General features: G+C 52.8%; 1 protein-coding gene across 1 annotated transcript in view; it reads left to right on the top strand.

The window, feature by feature from the left end:
* The first annotated feature begins 9,927 nt into the window (after window positions 1-9,927).
* Window positions 9,928-12,501, top strand: part of LOC113208317 (eyes absent homolog 2) — a 40,284-nt gene continuing 37,710 nt past the window's right edge. Inside the window, exon 1 of the mRNA XM_026425271.2 lies at window positions 9,928-10,386. Within this exon, the coding sequence (XP_026281056.2) occupies window positions 10,324-10,386 (63 nt within the window). The 5' untranslated portion in view covers window positions 9,928-10,323. The remainder of the gene's footprint in view (window positions 10,387-12,501) is intronic.

Below are 12,501 nucleotides of genomic sequence, written 5' to 3'. Positions count from 1 at the left end.
GGGAAAGAGAGAGGGAAACGTTCCATTGTGCCCGCTTTCTTATTACTTTTCTCCTCCAAGCGGCCCGGCCGGGCCATCCTGGCCGTAGGAGATAAAATTACAGGCTCGGGGGGCGGGGAGGTCCTCGCGGGCCTCGCGCGGGTTCGCCCGCGGGGCTGATGGCGTCGAGCCGCGCCAATCAAGCATCGGGAGCGTCGCCGAGGGGCTGCAAGCTGTGCCCCATTATCACCGACGGTGGCGAGCGTAGCAGCAGCACTCATTTCAGAGAGCATGGGCGCGGGGGATGGCTGCTTGATGCGTGAGTGTGGCGGAACGGTCAACTCCAGGAATTTTTCGTCAAAATTCAAAGTAGGTATGAGATCAGCGTGATAAGATAACAGGACTAGATCTAAAAACATCAATTGTAAGTAAGGAAAGAAAATGCATGTATACTTATTCGTATTTCGTAACTTTAAGAAGTAGGAAGAAGTATAAATTTAATTTCTTTCTTTCTACTTACAATTCATTCTTCAGTATTTTTGCTCAGTATTTGCGCCCCCCCCCCCCTATTTCACTTGTTTTCCTTTCTCGCGGTATAACACAGTTTTCTTTAGACACGGGCACCTCTTGCGACCTCCCCTCGCGAATTTGCTTTCCTTTCGGCGGTAATGGAATGGCCCAGAGGGGGGGGGGGGTCTACATGAGGTCACGCCGTGCGGGGGAGGAGGGGAGGGCGCACGTCCAGGAGGGGAGGGGAGAGGGCGGCACTGCCTGAGTGTAAGATGGTGTCAAGTTGCAAGGCGCGTTATGACGCGGGTTGCCATGGCAACACTTTCGCGAGCGCACCGCCCTCATCCACGGCCCGGGCCAGGCCGCCGCCCCCCTTCCCTTGCGCCCCTAGCTACTCTACGCCCCGCGGGCTGACTGCGAGTCTACCCCCCCATTCACTCCCTACAGCTCTACACCCGCCCTCTCTCATCTATTGATACGCGAATTTCTTCAATATGAAAGACCATAATGGGAAACAACAACATAAAAGCTCTTTTGGGTCTGAACACTAGTACCTTGAAATCATTAGCTATAATTGATTAAGTTTTAATTGAGAGGTTTTGATGTAATTGGCTCTGAATCAAATAGAAAAGTCTAAGTATGGGGCTAAGTAAATCTAATCATTTTTACGATGAGCCATACCACAAATAATACATATAAGCACTAACATATAGCACAAACCCACTTCAAATATCTCAATCCCCTACTTTCATCCAGTTTTTAAATGCATAAAATAAACTAAATGCCTATGTTGTAATGCATTGCGTGTTAATAAATCTGTATAAAATTTTAATAGCCACAAAAATCATGTTACGAGAAAATCTGTAACCATTCCATTGGATTTAGAAGCGAACATGAAACAAAGCAGTCGCATTAGAATTCATTCACCATTATCCAAAATCCCCCAAAGGAAAAATAGTAAAAAGTCAACTTCAAGGCATTGACACCCTATTACAGCAGAACCCAAAACAGTATAAATAGTACTAAACACACTTACAAGAACACAGGTTGTACCCTGGGCCTAGGAAAAAGAGATGGTGCACACAAAGCGCAAAGACTCACCCAAGTTGTGACGTCACCATTCATTCTTAATAAAAATACACACGGAGACACTTAAAGTGCACAAAAAGCACAAAACACACACGTCTTCTTGACACAAAGGCACTAGTTATGACAAAGATTATTGAGATCATTTAGCACCAAATGAGGTGCTCTGGAAAGAAAGTCACATGGTGGATGATGGAGGTTAGGCCCAGGCCGTTGGCCTAGGTCAGGGTCAGGTTGCGGTTATATCTTGAAAGCGAAACTGGGCGAAACGGTATAAGGGGAGTGGATATATTTTAGCTGAGCCACTCACGATCGAGGCCAATGAAGTGTCTCTGCCACACGCGGTACCCATAACCCATCACCGAAACAAAACAGTCAAAATTCAGCAATCAACCGGTGGGTAAACGGGTAAACAAACATTTGTCCAGCCCTCGGCGCCTGGACGAGTCCGCACTCCGCAGGGAGGTGTGCCGGCTCCGGCCAGCTGATCTCGGTGTTCAGCTGGAGTGAGCGCAGCCGGGGTTGTGGGGTGTGAGGTGAGATGGGATGTTGAGTTAGATAGGTGGCCTACCCTCACGGCGGCAGGACACGGAGTTTTAAATAGAGCTTGTTAGCGCGTGTCAGGGGGATCGCCCGTCCCCTCACAAAACAACTGCGCCTAATTTCAAAAGGAATGCCGAAACTTTGCCGACCGAGGCATATACGCCCACGGCAGTTTATAGTGTATAAGGAGCACTTTGGATTCTTTGGACGGGCCAATGCTGTTGTACCTACATTGTAAGTTGGGGTGCCTCAAGTAGTGTATACGCCGAAAGATGTCTCATCAGTATACTCCAAATGTCGCTCTGGCTGGATTCCCCTAGCATACGCCTTTTGGCTCGCCTTGGCGTATAAACCAAGACACAAGACAAACCACATTACAGTGTATCCACAATGGCACGAAGTCTCCATAAAGGTGATGAAAGAGGCATCTTTAGGGGTGCGTGTGTGTACCTTGGGTGTTCGCAAAATGTGGGTGTTTCTAGCGGGAAGACAGGCAACACAACTCACAGGCGCCGGACAATTCATCCTCTAATCGCAATCACGGTAGTGGCGATGTGAGCGTAGGGCGGGGCGGGTGAGGCGGACGGCTTCACCCCGGGGGTGCTTCCTCCAAACAGCGCCTCTGGTCTTCCCTCGGGAGGCGGGGCGCGCGGCGGCGGGGTGGCGGGGCGGGCGCCACCCGATGGCGGGCCGGAATCGCATTAAAGTCGTCGTCGGAAAAGGATAATTGAAATGCGGTTCGGATTTCCCTCGCGCCGCGCGCCCCTTCCCCTCTGTGCTCCGCGCCGCCGCCCCCGCCGCCCTCGCCACAACATAGCAACAAGCATCCCTGCGGGGCGTGGCGGCGCGTGGCGGCGCAGGAGGGAACTGTAAAAAGGAAAAAATACAAACACACATCTTCGGCCGCGCTCGAGCCTCATTGCAAGCTGCACTTGCGTGTGTCTGCCGATGTTCACGTCAGGCGGCGTGGCGTGGACGCGGGTGGACGACCCTGCCCGCGCCGCGCCGCGCTCCCCCGCGACACCCCCCGCCATTCATCCGGGCGCCAAGGTCAGGCTTCGTATGTCACGCCGAGATCGGTGCGTTAGTACTACTACTACCGCAGGTGAATGGAAAACCCCTCTGGCCGAGCCGCGGCCCGCTTACGTTGGTGAGGTGTTCTGCTCATTGCTATGCACATGCGTGTGGTTGGGTTGCCTATACTTACTGGTTAGGGCCAGACAAGACACGATGCACTGTCAGAAAAATTGTACAAGTACATTAAATGTGCAGTACGTTTGTAGAGGCCAGGGATTGTCCAGAAAGTACACGTCCCTTTTCTTCAAAATCATTCGGGGAATACCGAAGATTGGTGCCTGCGAGACTCGGGGTAGGCCAGCCCACACTACACGCCTACACTGCAAGGAGGAAGTTGCCTACCTACCAGGCGCCATGGGAGCTTGCATTGGCTAAACTTGGCAATTTACCTGCAGCAAATGACGGACGTACTTTCTAGTTGATCCCTAAGGTACATGATGGTTGTACATTTCTATTTGAAGTGCGCATAAGACTCGATGTTCACAGCTGCTGTACTTTGTACCTCAAAAATGTGTTCCTTATCCAGTACAGTTCAAGCAGACAAACTTGACCAGTTCGTGCTGTGTGCCGTGCTTTTTCGCTGGCAGTGTAGGCAAACTCGGGAACATGGAAGTTAATCGTATCCAGCTCTGGAGCAGGATCAAGGAGGCCGAATAGGTTAGATTCCTGGAGTGACGGTTGGTGGGTGGCAGTCCTTTGGCGGGTGCCTCTCCGAGCAATTGTGTGCTGCAGGGTAGTTTCCAGGGGGTGGGGGCTGTGAGGCCGGGTGGGTACCTTCTCTCCAGTCAAGTGTGTGGCTGATGCCGTGCGACGGCACCCCACCCCAATCCGGGGACGCTGATGAGCGAGTGTGTGAACCGATGGCATGTGATGGCTGCGGTGTGGCGTGGCGCGGCGTGGCGCGGCCGATGGCCACGGCACCTCGTCGGCAGGAGGGCACCGCAGCGCGCAGCGCCCGCTCGCCGCTCAAGTCGCCACAGCGCCCAACACGCCCGACCGTGTTCACTAGTCGTGGGCTCGTCAGTCGGATACAACTGATAAGTAGGTTGCCAAGCGGCGGCGTCGGCGGCTCGGTGAATTTGCCTCCAGAGGTGCCCTTGGGAATGTAGGCAACCCACAGCGCGGGTCTAAGGCCCCGCCGCGCCGCTCCTGCCGCGCCCGCCGCCGCAGAGGTAGAGGTGTGTAACATAAGCCCCGGCTGCGCCAGGCCGGCCGGGCTCGGCCGTGTCCGCTTGGCTGGCCGCGGGCGGGCCGCCGCCGGGCTGTCCCGGGCTGTCCGCTGTTCGCTCCGGGCAGCAGGGGCCGGGCCGGGGTGGCGTCCGTCCTGGCCCGCGCAGGCCGTATCGCCCCGTCCTCGTCGGCCGGAGCACACACTGCCAAGAGCTGGTGACGGACAGAGGACAGGAGGACGCAGTGAGGGACAGCGGGGCAGGGCGAAGGGGGAGTGACCGGTCTTCTGTTCTTTACGGACGGCTGAGCGAGGCCGACGTTGTTGGGGCTGAAGATGGCCCAAAATGTGACTCCACCCCGTCTACTGCTCCGATAGAAAGTTTTCGCGATGAAGTTGTAGTTGTACCCTATAGGCACGCCATCTGAATCAAAGAGGGAGTCTCAGGAGGAGTCATAAAAGTGGCAACCGGGCAACCACTAGTAGGAGCAGAACAGACAAAAATAGAGATACCTAGCGGGTATCCGGAGGCAGCCCGGGCTGCGGCAGGCTAGAACACCGCGAGGCGGGGCAGAGCGGGGTGGGGCGGTGCAGAGACACCCACGACCGCACCGCGACTGGGCGACCACCACGCTTGCTGAAGCTCTCTGACCACAGCCCCCCCCCCCCCCCAAGTCCTGTGCAAAGGGATTCAGTCCAGCTTGAGGCTGAGAAGGTGACATTCAAAGACCACTTGAGAGAACCCATGCTGACGTGTACCTACTAATAGTGAGCCACCCGACGCCACGGCTGCGACTCTCTGTCAAGTCTCAATCCCCGATCCATTCGGCTGCGACTTGGCGACCCGCGCGTCCCTGACAGGGGGGCCCAACGCATGGCAACCTCTATGAATGATGTTTGTTTGGGGCCCCTTTGCTCTTTTACAACCCCCTCCCTCTCCCCTTTGGGGCGGCGCTGCACAGACACGCCGCGATGCAACTGTTTTTATGCTGCTCAGTAGTTGTTTTAGTAAAGAGGCCGAAGGGAAAAGAGGGGGCGGGGAGGCTGGGGGGATAGAGCTTCCTGCTGAACCCCCCTCCGGCCCCCGAGGCTTGAGTTTTCGTCCGCATTCCCCGCTGTATTTTTTCTCTCCCTTTCCTTTAGACGGGAGAGGAGGGGCGGTGTGTGTTGTAACTAGAGGTGCCAGTATTTTGGGGGAGAGGGGGGGGGGGCAGAAGTGCCATGTGCGGGATGTTTTATCCGGCGCGATGTTTTAATTGCACCCCAGAGGTTTTGGCGCGTAGCGGGCGCCAGGTCTTTCTTTAGCCCGAAATGGACCTACTATAACGACGGTAGCAGTTAGTTCCGGCCCACGTGACGACGCTTCAGGTTCCCCTTTTTAAATTTAGAATTTACCGTTTGTATGTGTTTTAATGTCGTTGGAGATGGGTTCTCTATTTCTGAACGCACGGCATGAGGACATATAATTACGGGCTGATTGAGACCGCCCCATGATGGAGCCTGTCACCAGCGCCAGGCCTGCTGACAAATGCACAACGTCTCCTAATAAGCATAGTACACCACTGTTCAGTGCATGCCAAAAAAAAATGAAGAGCAGGCGTAGGAAAAGAAGCAGCGCAAAATGTTTTAAAAAACGCCAACTTGGGGTGTGGCTGGGTAGATGGGGAGTGACGGGTGGAGGGAGGGGGAGAACCAGAAAAGAGGGAGACCACACCAGATTGTTTCTGACAACTGACTAATGCTGATTACAGACGGCCAACCCACAAGCGGCTGCGCGCGCGCCCGGGGCGCGGCATGTGGTCATTATACGTGATTCTATAAAACTGTGACGAGCAATACAGCCATGTAGAGCCCTCGAATGTATGAATTGCGGTGTCGGTATGGGTGGATAGGAGGGAGAGGGTTGGGTATGTACTGTGGTGAAGGGCAATGCAATGACGAAAATAATGATGACATTGATTACAATTATTACCAATGCGAATAGTGTTAATAAATTTTGTTATCATCTCGCATACCATATGTTATCAAGTTTAATCCGCACTTGCATTCCGCAGGACAACCAAGTGGACACACGCATACGCACACAAACACAAACACACATACACACCAAATAAGCGCGTAAGACTGAGATCGCATTATCTGATGGTGATAACGCCCCTGCGCCCACCGAATAAAACATAAACGGGCGTGATGTATGTACGGGCACTAGGGGGACCACACGTACGAGCCCCCCGCCGGGGCTGGGGAAGGGGGGGGGGCTCCACGGGGGGCAGCAGGGCCCACTGCACCGTGGTGTCGTCCTCAAGGTGTGTCCCCGGCAAGTTTGGACTGCACGTTTGTTTCACTATCGTTTTTGTATTGGAGGTTGACTTTTAGAACTCGGTAGGAGTGGAAGAAGCGATCACGAGAGTGACGTCAAGAGGAAAGCAAGATCGCTTGAACTGTAAGCATTTCTTTTTCGGCTAAAATGAACTTTAATTAAAGATCAAATAAATATGAACTTTCACGAATTTCTGTGAACTTTTAACTTCACAACTTATTGCGATTATCGAGATTTCGGTGATCTTCAGCAATCAACTTCAACCGAAGTTAATCACGAAATTTGGCTCGCTTTGATTAACATTTTCGGATGCAGGGGGAGGAGGGGACAAAAACACCTCTCCGCTACTAAATACTATCTCGCTAATATCGTCCTCATGCCTCCACTCTCGTGTCTTCCCTGGGCTTCGCGGGGCTACGCCACTACAACGACCGCGCGCTTCTCCCCGTGCCTTTCTACTCGTTTTACACCATTCTCTCCCCCTCCCCCTCCCCCCTCTTAAGGCGCATTCCTCGCTGCGCGTGCCGGTCGGAGTGGGATTCGCGCTTAACTCGCCCCCCTCCCCCCCTCAAAAAAAGAAATCCCGCTCCTCCTGCCAACGCAATCTCATAATCTTGCTTCATTATCAGAGGCGTAGTTCATTCAAAAACACCTTTTCCGAAAAGGTCAATAGGGTTAGGTGCGAGAGGATGGGCGGTCGGCAGAGTTAGGAATGTCGTGATGAGTGGGGGAGGGGGAGGAGGGGAAGGAGGGGGTGCGTCCCGCCCTTGACGTGGAGGAATGAGGAACAAGCAGACGACACGGCGAGGAGCGTGCTCCGCGTGCTCACACCTTGTCAGCGCCGACACCCAACATCTGACGATCGCGTCACAACACGAGTCGGGCGCAAAGGCAAGCGGCCGGCGGCCACCACCGGGACGGACTGTCAACAGCGATTTATCCTTCGGAGAGGGACCCACACGGCATGATTGAAGGCATGCGTCTCGCGGTTTCACACACAACACAAAGTCGTTCCTGCACAGTAATCATTTAGATTTTTATTTGATGGTGCTTTTCGTCTTTCATTACAATTCTTTTATAACTTGGACGAATCATCTGAGTTTTCTGCAGTGTCCGGTCCAGGGCGATAAAGTGGTAATGAATCACGCGGCCTCCGTATCTAAATCACTCTCCGCTCGCCCCGCGCCACGTCGCGCCACGCCACGCCGCGGGGGGCCTTGTTTCAAAAACGCCATCCCTCAAAACTTTCTTAGAAATTTGTCAAGTTGGATTAAGCGGCTCCCCCAGGTCGCTAGCGGTGGCCCCCGCCCGCCCGCCTGCATGGTGAGGTGAGGTGTCACACCGCCTGGCCCAGTTTGGCGCTCTCAGGGCTGGCAATCAAGCGCTCGTTATTTTATTTCAATTTCCCGCATTTTGTTTTTGCGCGAATTTTGACATTGTATCTCTTATATTTTTTTAACGGGGCACATCCGCGTCACGCTCCCGTTGGCGTCCAGGCCGTGTCCAGGCGCGGGCCTGCCTGGCCGGGAGCTAGGGTGACACTAAGGCTCTGGAAGGCGCTCTAGAAGGGGCTCTAGATGGGCCTCCGAGGCGTGGCGGAGCGTAGCGCACCGGGCGGACCAAGCCGCCGGAGCGAGGCGGAGCAGAACGGATGACACTGAGCCCGTGTGAGACGGACAAAAGCAGCCTAGAAACCAGGGCAGAGAAACAAAAATAACAACAAACATAATTCAAGGAACAGGACGAGAAGCGACAAATAAATTTCTATTTTGTTTCTAGTCAGTTACCTATTGATTACAACCCTTGGTATTTCATTTGATGCACAATCTTTGAAGAAAACCTTGATTAATTTGCCCCAAATGTATATGGCAAAATTAAGTGAATGGTTGGTTCACATTGCAGCACTTCCGCGAGGGCCTCCATTCGACGCCCCGGGATACCCCCAAAGTGACCCCCCTCCGTCCACCGCCCTCCTCTCCTCCCTGTAAAGCCGTGCCACGTCCCAAAAGGACGACGACGACGACGTCGAGCAGGATGTCAAGTCGTTTATTTTCCCTTTTAATCTGTGCACAGCAGCGGCAGTCGCCTGGAACTATCGTCTCCTCGTCCACCTTATTGCAGTGGCAGGACTGGCGCGGTGTACGCGGGTGTGGGCTGGCGCCTCTCGTCGGCGATATTGCCTCAACGAGAAAAGAGAATTGTATTTTTGATCCACTTCACTCTCCCCCTCCTAGGCACTCTCCGGCTCGAAGGGGTGGGGAGGGGGGGGGTTGATGCCGTCGCGGTGAGGGTGAGGGAGGCGGCTGAGTGCCTCTGGGACGGGACCACTCACACCTGGCCGTGTGGGCAAACAGAGCTGATGTGATGCCTCTGGCTAATGTTTTGGCTGATGCCTCTTCAATTGCGAAGCTGAAGTTGTGGACAGTGCATATCGTGCGAAGTCATCATCGAGAAAGTACATCTGTCGTTTTCCGTTGTAATCATAGCAAGCTCTCGTGACGCCTGACGGGTAGGCAACATCTTGCCTGCAATGCATGCGAGTACCGCGGGGTGGCCTACCCCGAGTCTCGCAGGCGCTGAAAACCCTCGCCGAATGAATCTGAGATAACGGGACGCACTTTCTGGACGATCCCTGATAACGCCTCGCGCTTGACGCTTCCGGCAGGGCGCGTCAAGGTTTCCTTCAACAGCTTGATCAACAAAATGACTTTTACTTGACAAAAACCTTAATCTTTGAGAAAGGATTTTGTGGTTTGCATGTCCAACTTTGTCACAGACCAACGCATATCAAGATTACAAATTTCCCAAAGGCGATACCCGGTGCAGTGTAGGGTTCCACCGAAAGAGATGCGGTTCTGGTCTGGATGCAGACGGCTCTAAAGAGAGCGACCCGGAGCGACCTCTCCACCATGTGTGCTACTCCTCTACTCCTATGCTCTGTTGCCCGGGCCACTGTCGGCCGGCAGGTTTAGTGAGGGACGGGACGGCCTCCCCGCCTCACCCTCACCACCCCCGGCCCAGGAGCATGGAGGGAGCAGCCGGGGGGGAGGGCGGGGCGGGGCGGGGCAGACTGTAGGAGACTCCGCCCATCCGACGGCGTCCCTCTCCCCTGCTCTGGGTGGCATTGGTCGGCGGCGAGGCGGAGCGCCGCGTGGCGGGGCGTGGCGGGGCGTGGCGGGGCGTGGCGGGGCGTGGCGGGGCGCGGCGGGGCGTGGCGGGGCGCGGCAGTGGAACGGCCAGCGAGCAGCATCCCAGCAGTGCCTCGCCGCCCGTTGCCCGTCCCGTACTACTCAGGGTGGACGCTGACGCCCCGCGGTGGAGCGGCCGCCTGCAGCGACCGCGTACCCTCGCGAGTGGCTAGTGTTGTTGTTGTGTACCCGTACTCGGTTCGCGCGCGTTTGTGATTGAGTGAGTGTGTGCCCTGGAAAGTGTGACCGTGCGTGTTGATGATCCCGCCGTCAGTGTGACTACGATGTGGTTGTGCCCCTCACCCCGCCGGACGCCCCTGGCCCTGGGACGCCCCTGCTGCTGAACCCAGCCCACCCCTCCAACGGTTCTGCCAGGTGCCTCCGGAGCCGCAGCCGAAGGCTCAGCCGCGGGCTCCTCCGCAGGCTCAGCCATAGGCTCAGCCAGGCCCGACATGATCTTCACTCCATCGTACTATGCCAATTACTCGCCACCGTACCCAGGCACCTTTCACCAGGTAGGCGTCACCGGGTTCCTTTGGGCGACGACTTAATTCAATACTTAAACTTCAACTAAGCGAACGGTTGATTAATATAACTGTTCGTTACTTACCGCTCATTACTTAACATTTGTATGTCCTTACCTCTGTCCTATAATGGTGGTTCATCAGTTCGTAGTGGAATCGCAGTGTTACATTTACATTACCATACGCTTACACAATAAATTAATGAGGTGTGGTTCAATTTTTACCAATAAAATGAAAAGTTAGTCGTGATGTGACAGTTGTGCTGGAAATTCGAGAGATGAGCGATAAAAACTGAACTTTCTGGTCGACATTTTACAATTGCAGATTCTAAAGAATCTTGCCACTCGTTGTAAATCTAACATTAACATTGCATGTTTATGGCGTGTGATACCCCAAAACAACAAAATAATATGTGTCACGATAACATACATCTAGGAAATCGGCAATTTTAACTAAACCGAGAGCAATGCTATTGTCCCGCAGTAAAACAATTGACCCTGTACGCGGGCCGGGGACTTTAATTTTGTTGATACAGCTGCAAATGTTTAGTTGTGGCAGCTGCTTAATCTTTCAAAAACAGTTAAATATTTGCTATTCTTATCCGCAATATAAAAGTAGGGGTTATATCGTCAGTCACTGTAGCTGGGCATTTCTCTCTCTCAAAAACATTAAGCGGCAAGAACTGCGTTAAACATTTGTTTTACACTTACCCCAAAAATCTCGGAAAATCTAACAGTAGGCCTATTGGACAGTATCTCCTGTTACAACAATGGGACAGACGTGTCATACGGTTGTAACAGTAGGACATTTACGGCAAATTGTCGCAACATTATGTGGTATAAAGGGCATAATGTAATATGCGTATAATGAACATACGGTTTTAACAATAAATGCAGTTTAATGCAACGTGTATCGGTCCCAGTGAAATGGGAGTGTAACGACACCAGGAAACGTTTCCCGTTCAGATTTAATTACTAAACTGGGTTCTTGTTACAAGAATATATTTTCCTTGCACTCTTTTCTTTGATTGAGAATTATATACTTACTATATCCCAAAATAATTTAGTCCTGGTGTGAGTTATGCTTTTTTCTCTTGCTCCATAAGTATTCGTTTCTTCAGGCAATAATTCAATCCATACATTTCGTAAAGTATTGAAATTAGCCCTTGATCATTACCAGCCCTAGGACATTCTGCCCCCAACGCGCCTCTCGCACTAAAAGTAGTTTTCTTCCATACCGCTTTCGGGATGGCGAATCGCAGTAATTGGCATACGGCTAGTGTCAACTCCTCAGCCGCACACTATGGCAGAGTGGGTCAGTTTGTTGTTTTGAGTCTTGTAAAGACTGACAATGATCCACTGCAAAGCGTTACTTATTCCGCCGTTTGCGTTTTACAGACGTAAAGTGAGTGCGAAAATTTTCTGGGCACTCAAAGAGAGAGAAGCGGGTGTGGAAAATGAAAGCCCAGCCTACCCAACTGGTTTCAATAAGAATCCCTTTATAAAACAATTTTACCACCGACATCAAAAATCACGCAGCTCTGCTTATCCGAACATCAAGCGGCGGACGTATAAAAAGAAATCATTCACATAAAGGCGTTATTCCCTGATAGCTATCGGCCCAAATCACCCGTCGTGCAGTTCTCCTCAGCACTGCAGTCATTCAGCAGATGTTTGAAAAATCTGCATTTCCGGGGAAACATTTCCAGAACACACAAAAGCTCTCCATCCAGTGATTGCTGCTGAGAAGAGCGTTCGAACCAACGATCATTTTTAAATATTTGCCAGTTAGTTCCAGTCCCACCCGACACATTCGCAAAAAAAAAAATTTTGCACGACTATCCCTCTAGACATAACGGTGTATTCATTTACGGACCACATAAAATTCACACCTTCAGATATAGAATGACAATTTACAGTCGCTATTGGTCCCCTTTGAGGCGAGGTGGTGTGGAGTGGAGGAGCGATGGCGAGGGAGGGGGTGAACGGGAAGGGAAAGGGAGGAGACAGGGAGAGAAGCAAAGCAAGGAGGAGTCGCATCCCGATATCACCCAGAGTTATTGCAGCCCGCCTTCGTCGCCGTCATATATTTTCCCCCGACCCCCCC

This window comes from Frankliniella occidentalis, unplaced genomic scaffold (assembly GCF_000697945.3).
Source record: "Frankliniella occidentalis isolate FOCC.00 unplaced genomic scaffold, Focc_3.1 Scaffold45, whole genome shotgun sequence".
NCBI lineage: Eukaryota > Metazoa > Arthropoda > Insecta > Thysanoptera > Thripidae > Frankliniella > Frankliniella occidentalis.
Note: the sequence above shows the minus strand (reverse complement) of the source record. Positions and strands in the feature narration are given on the sequence as shown.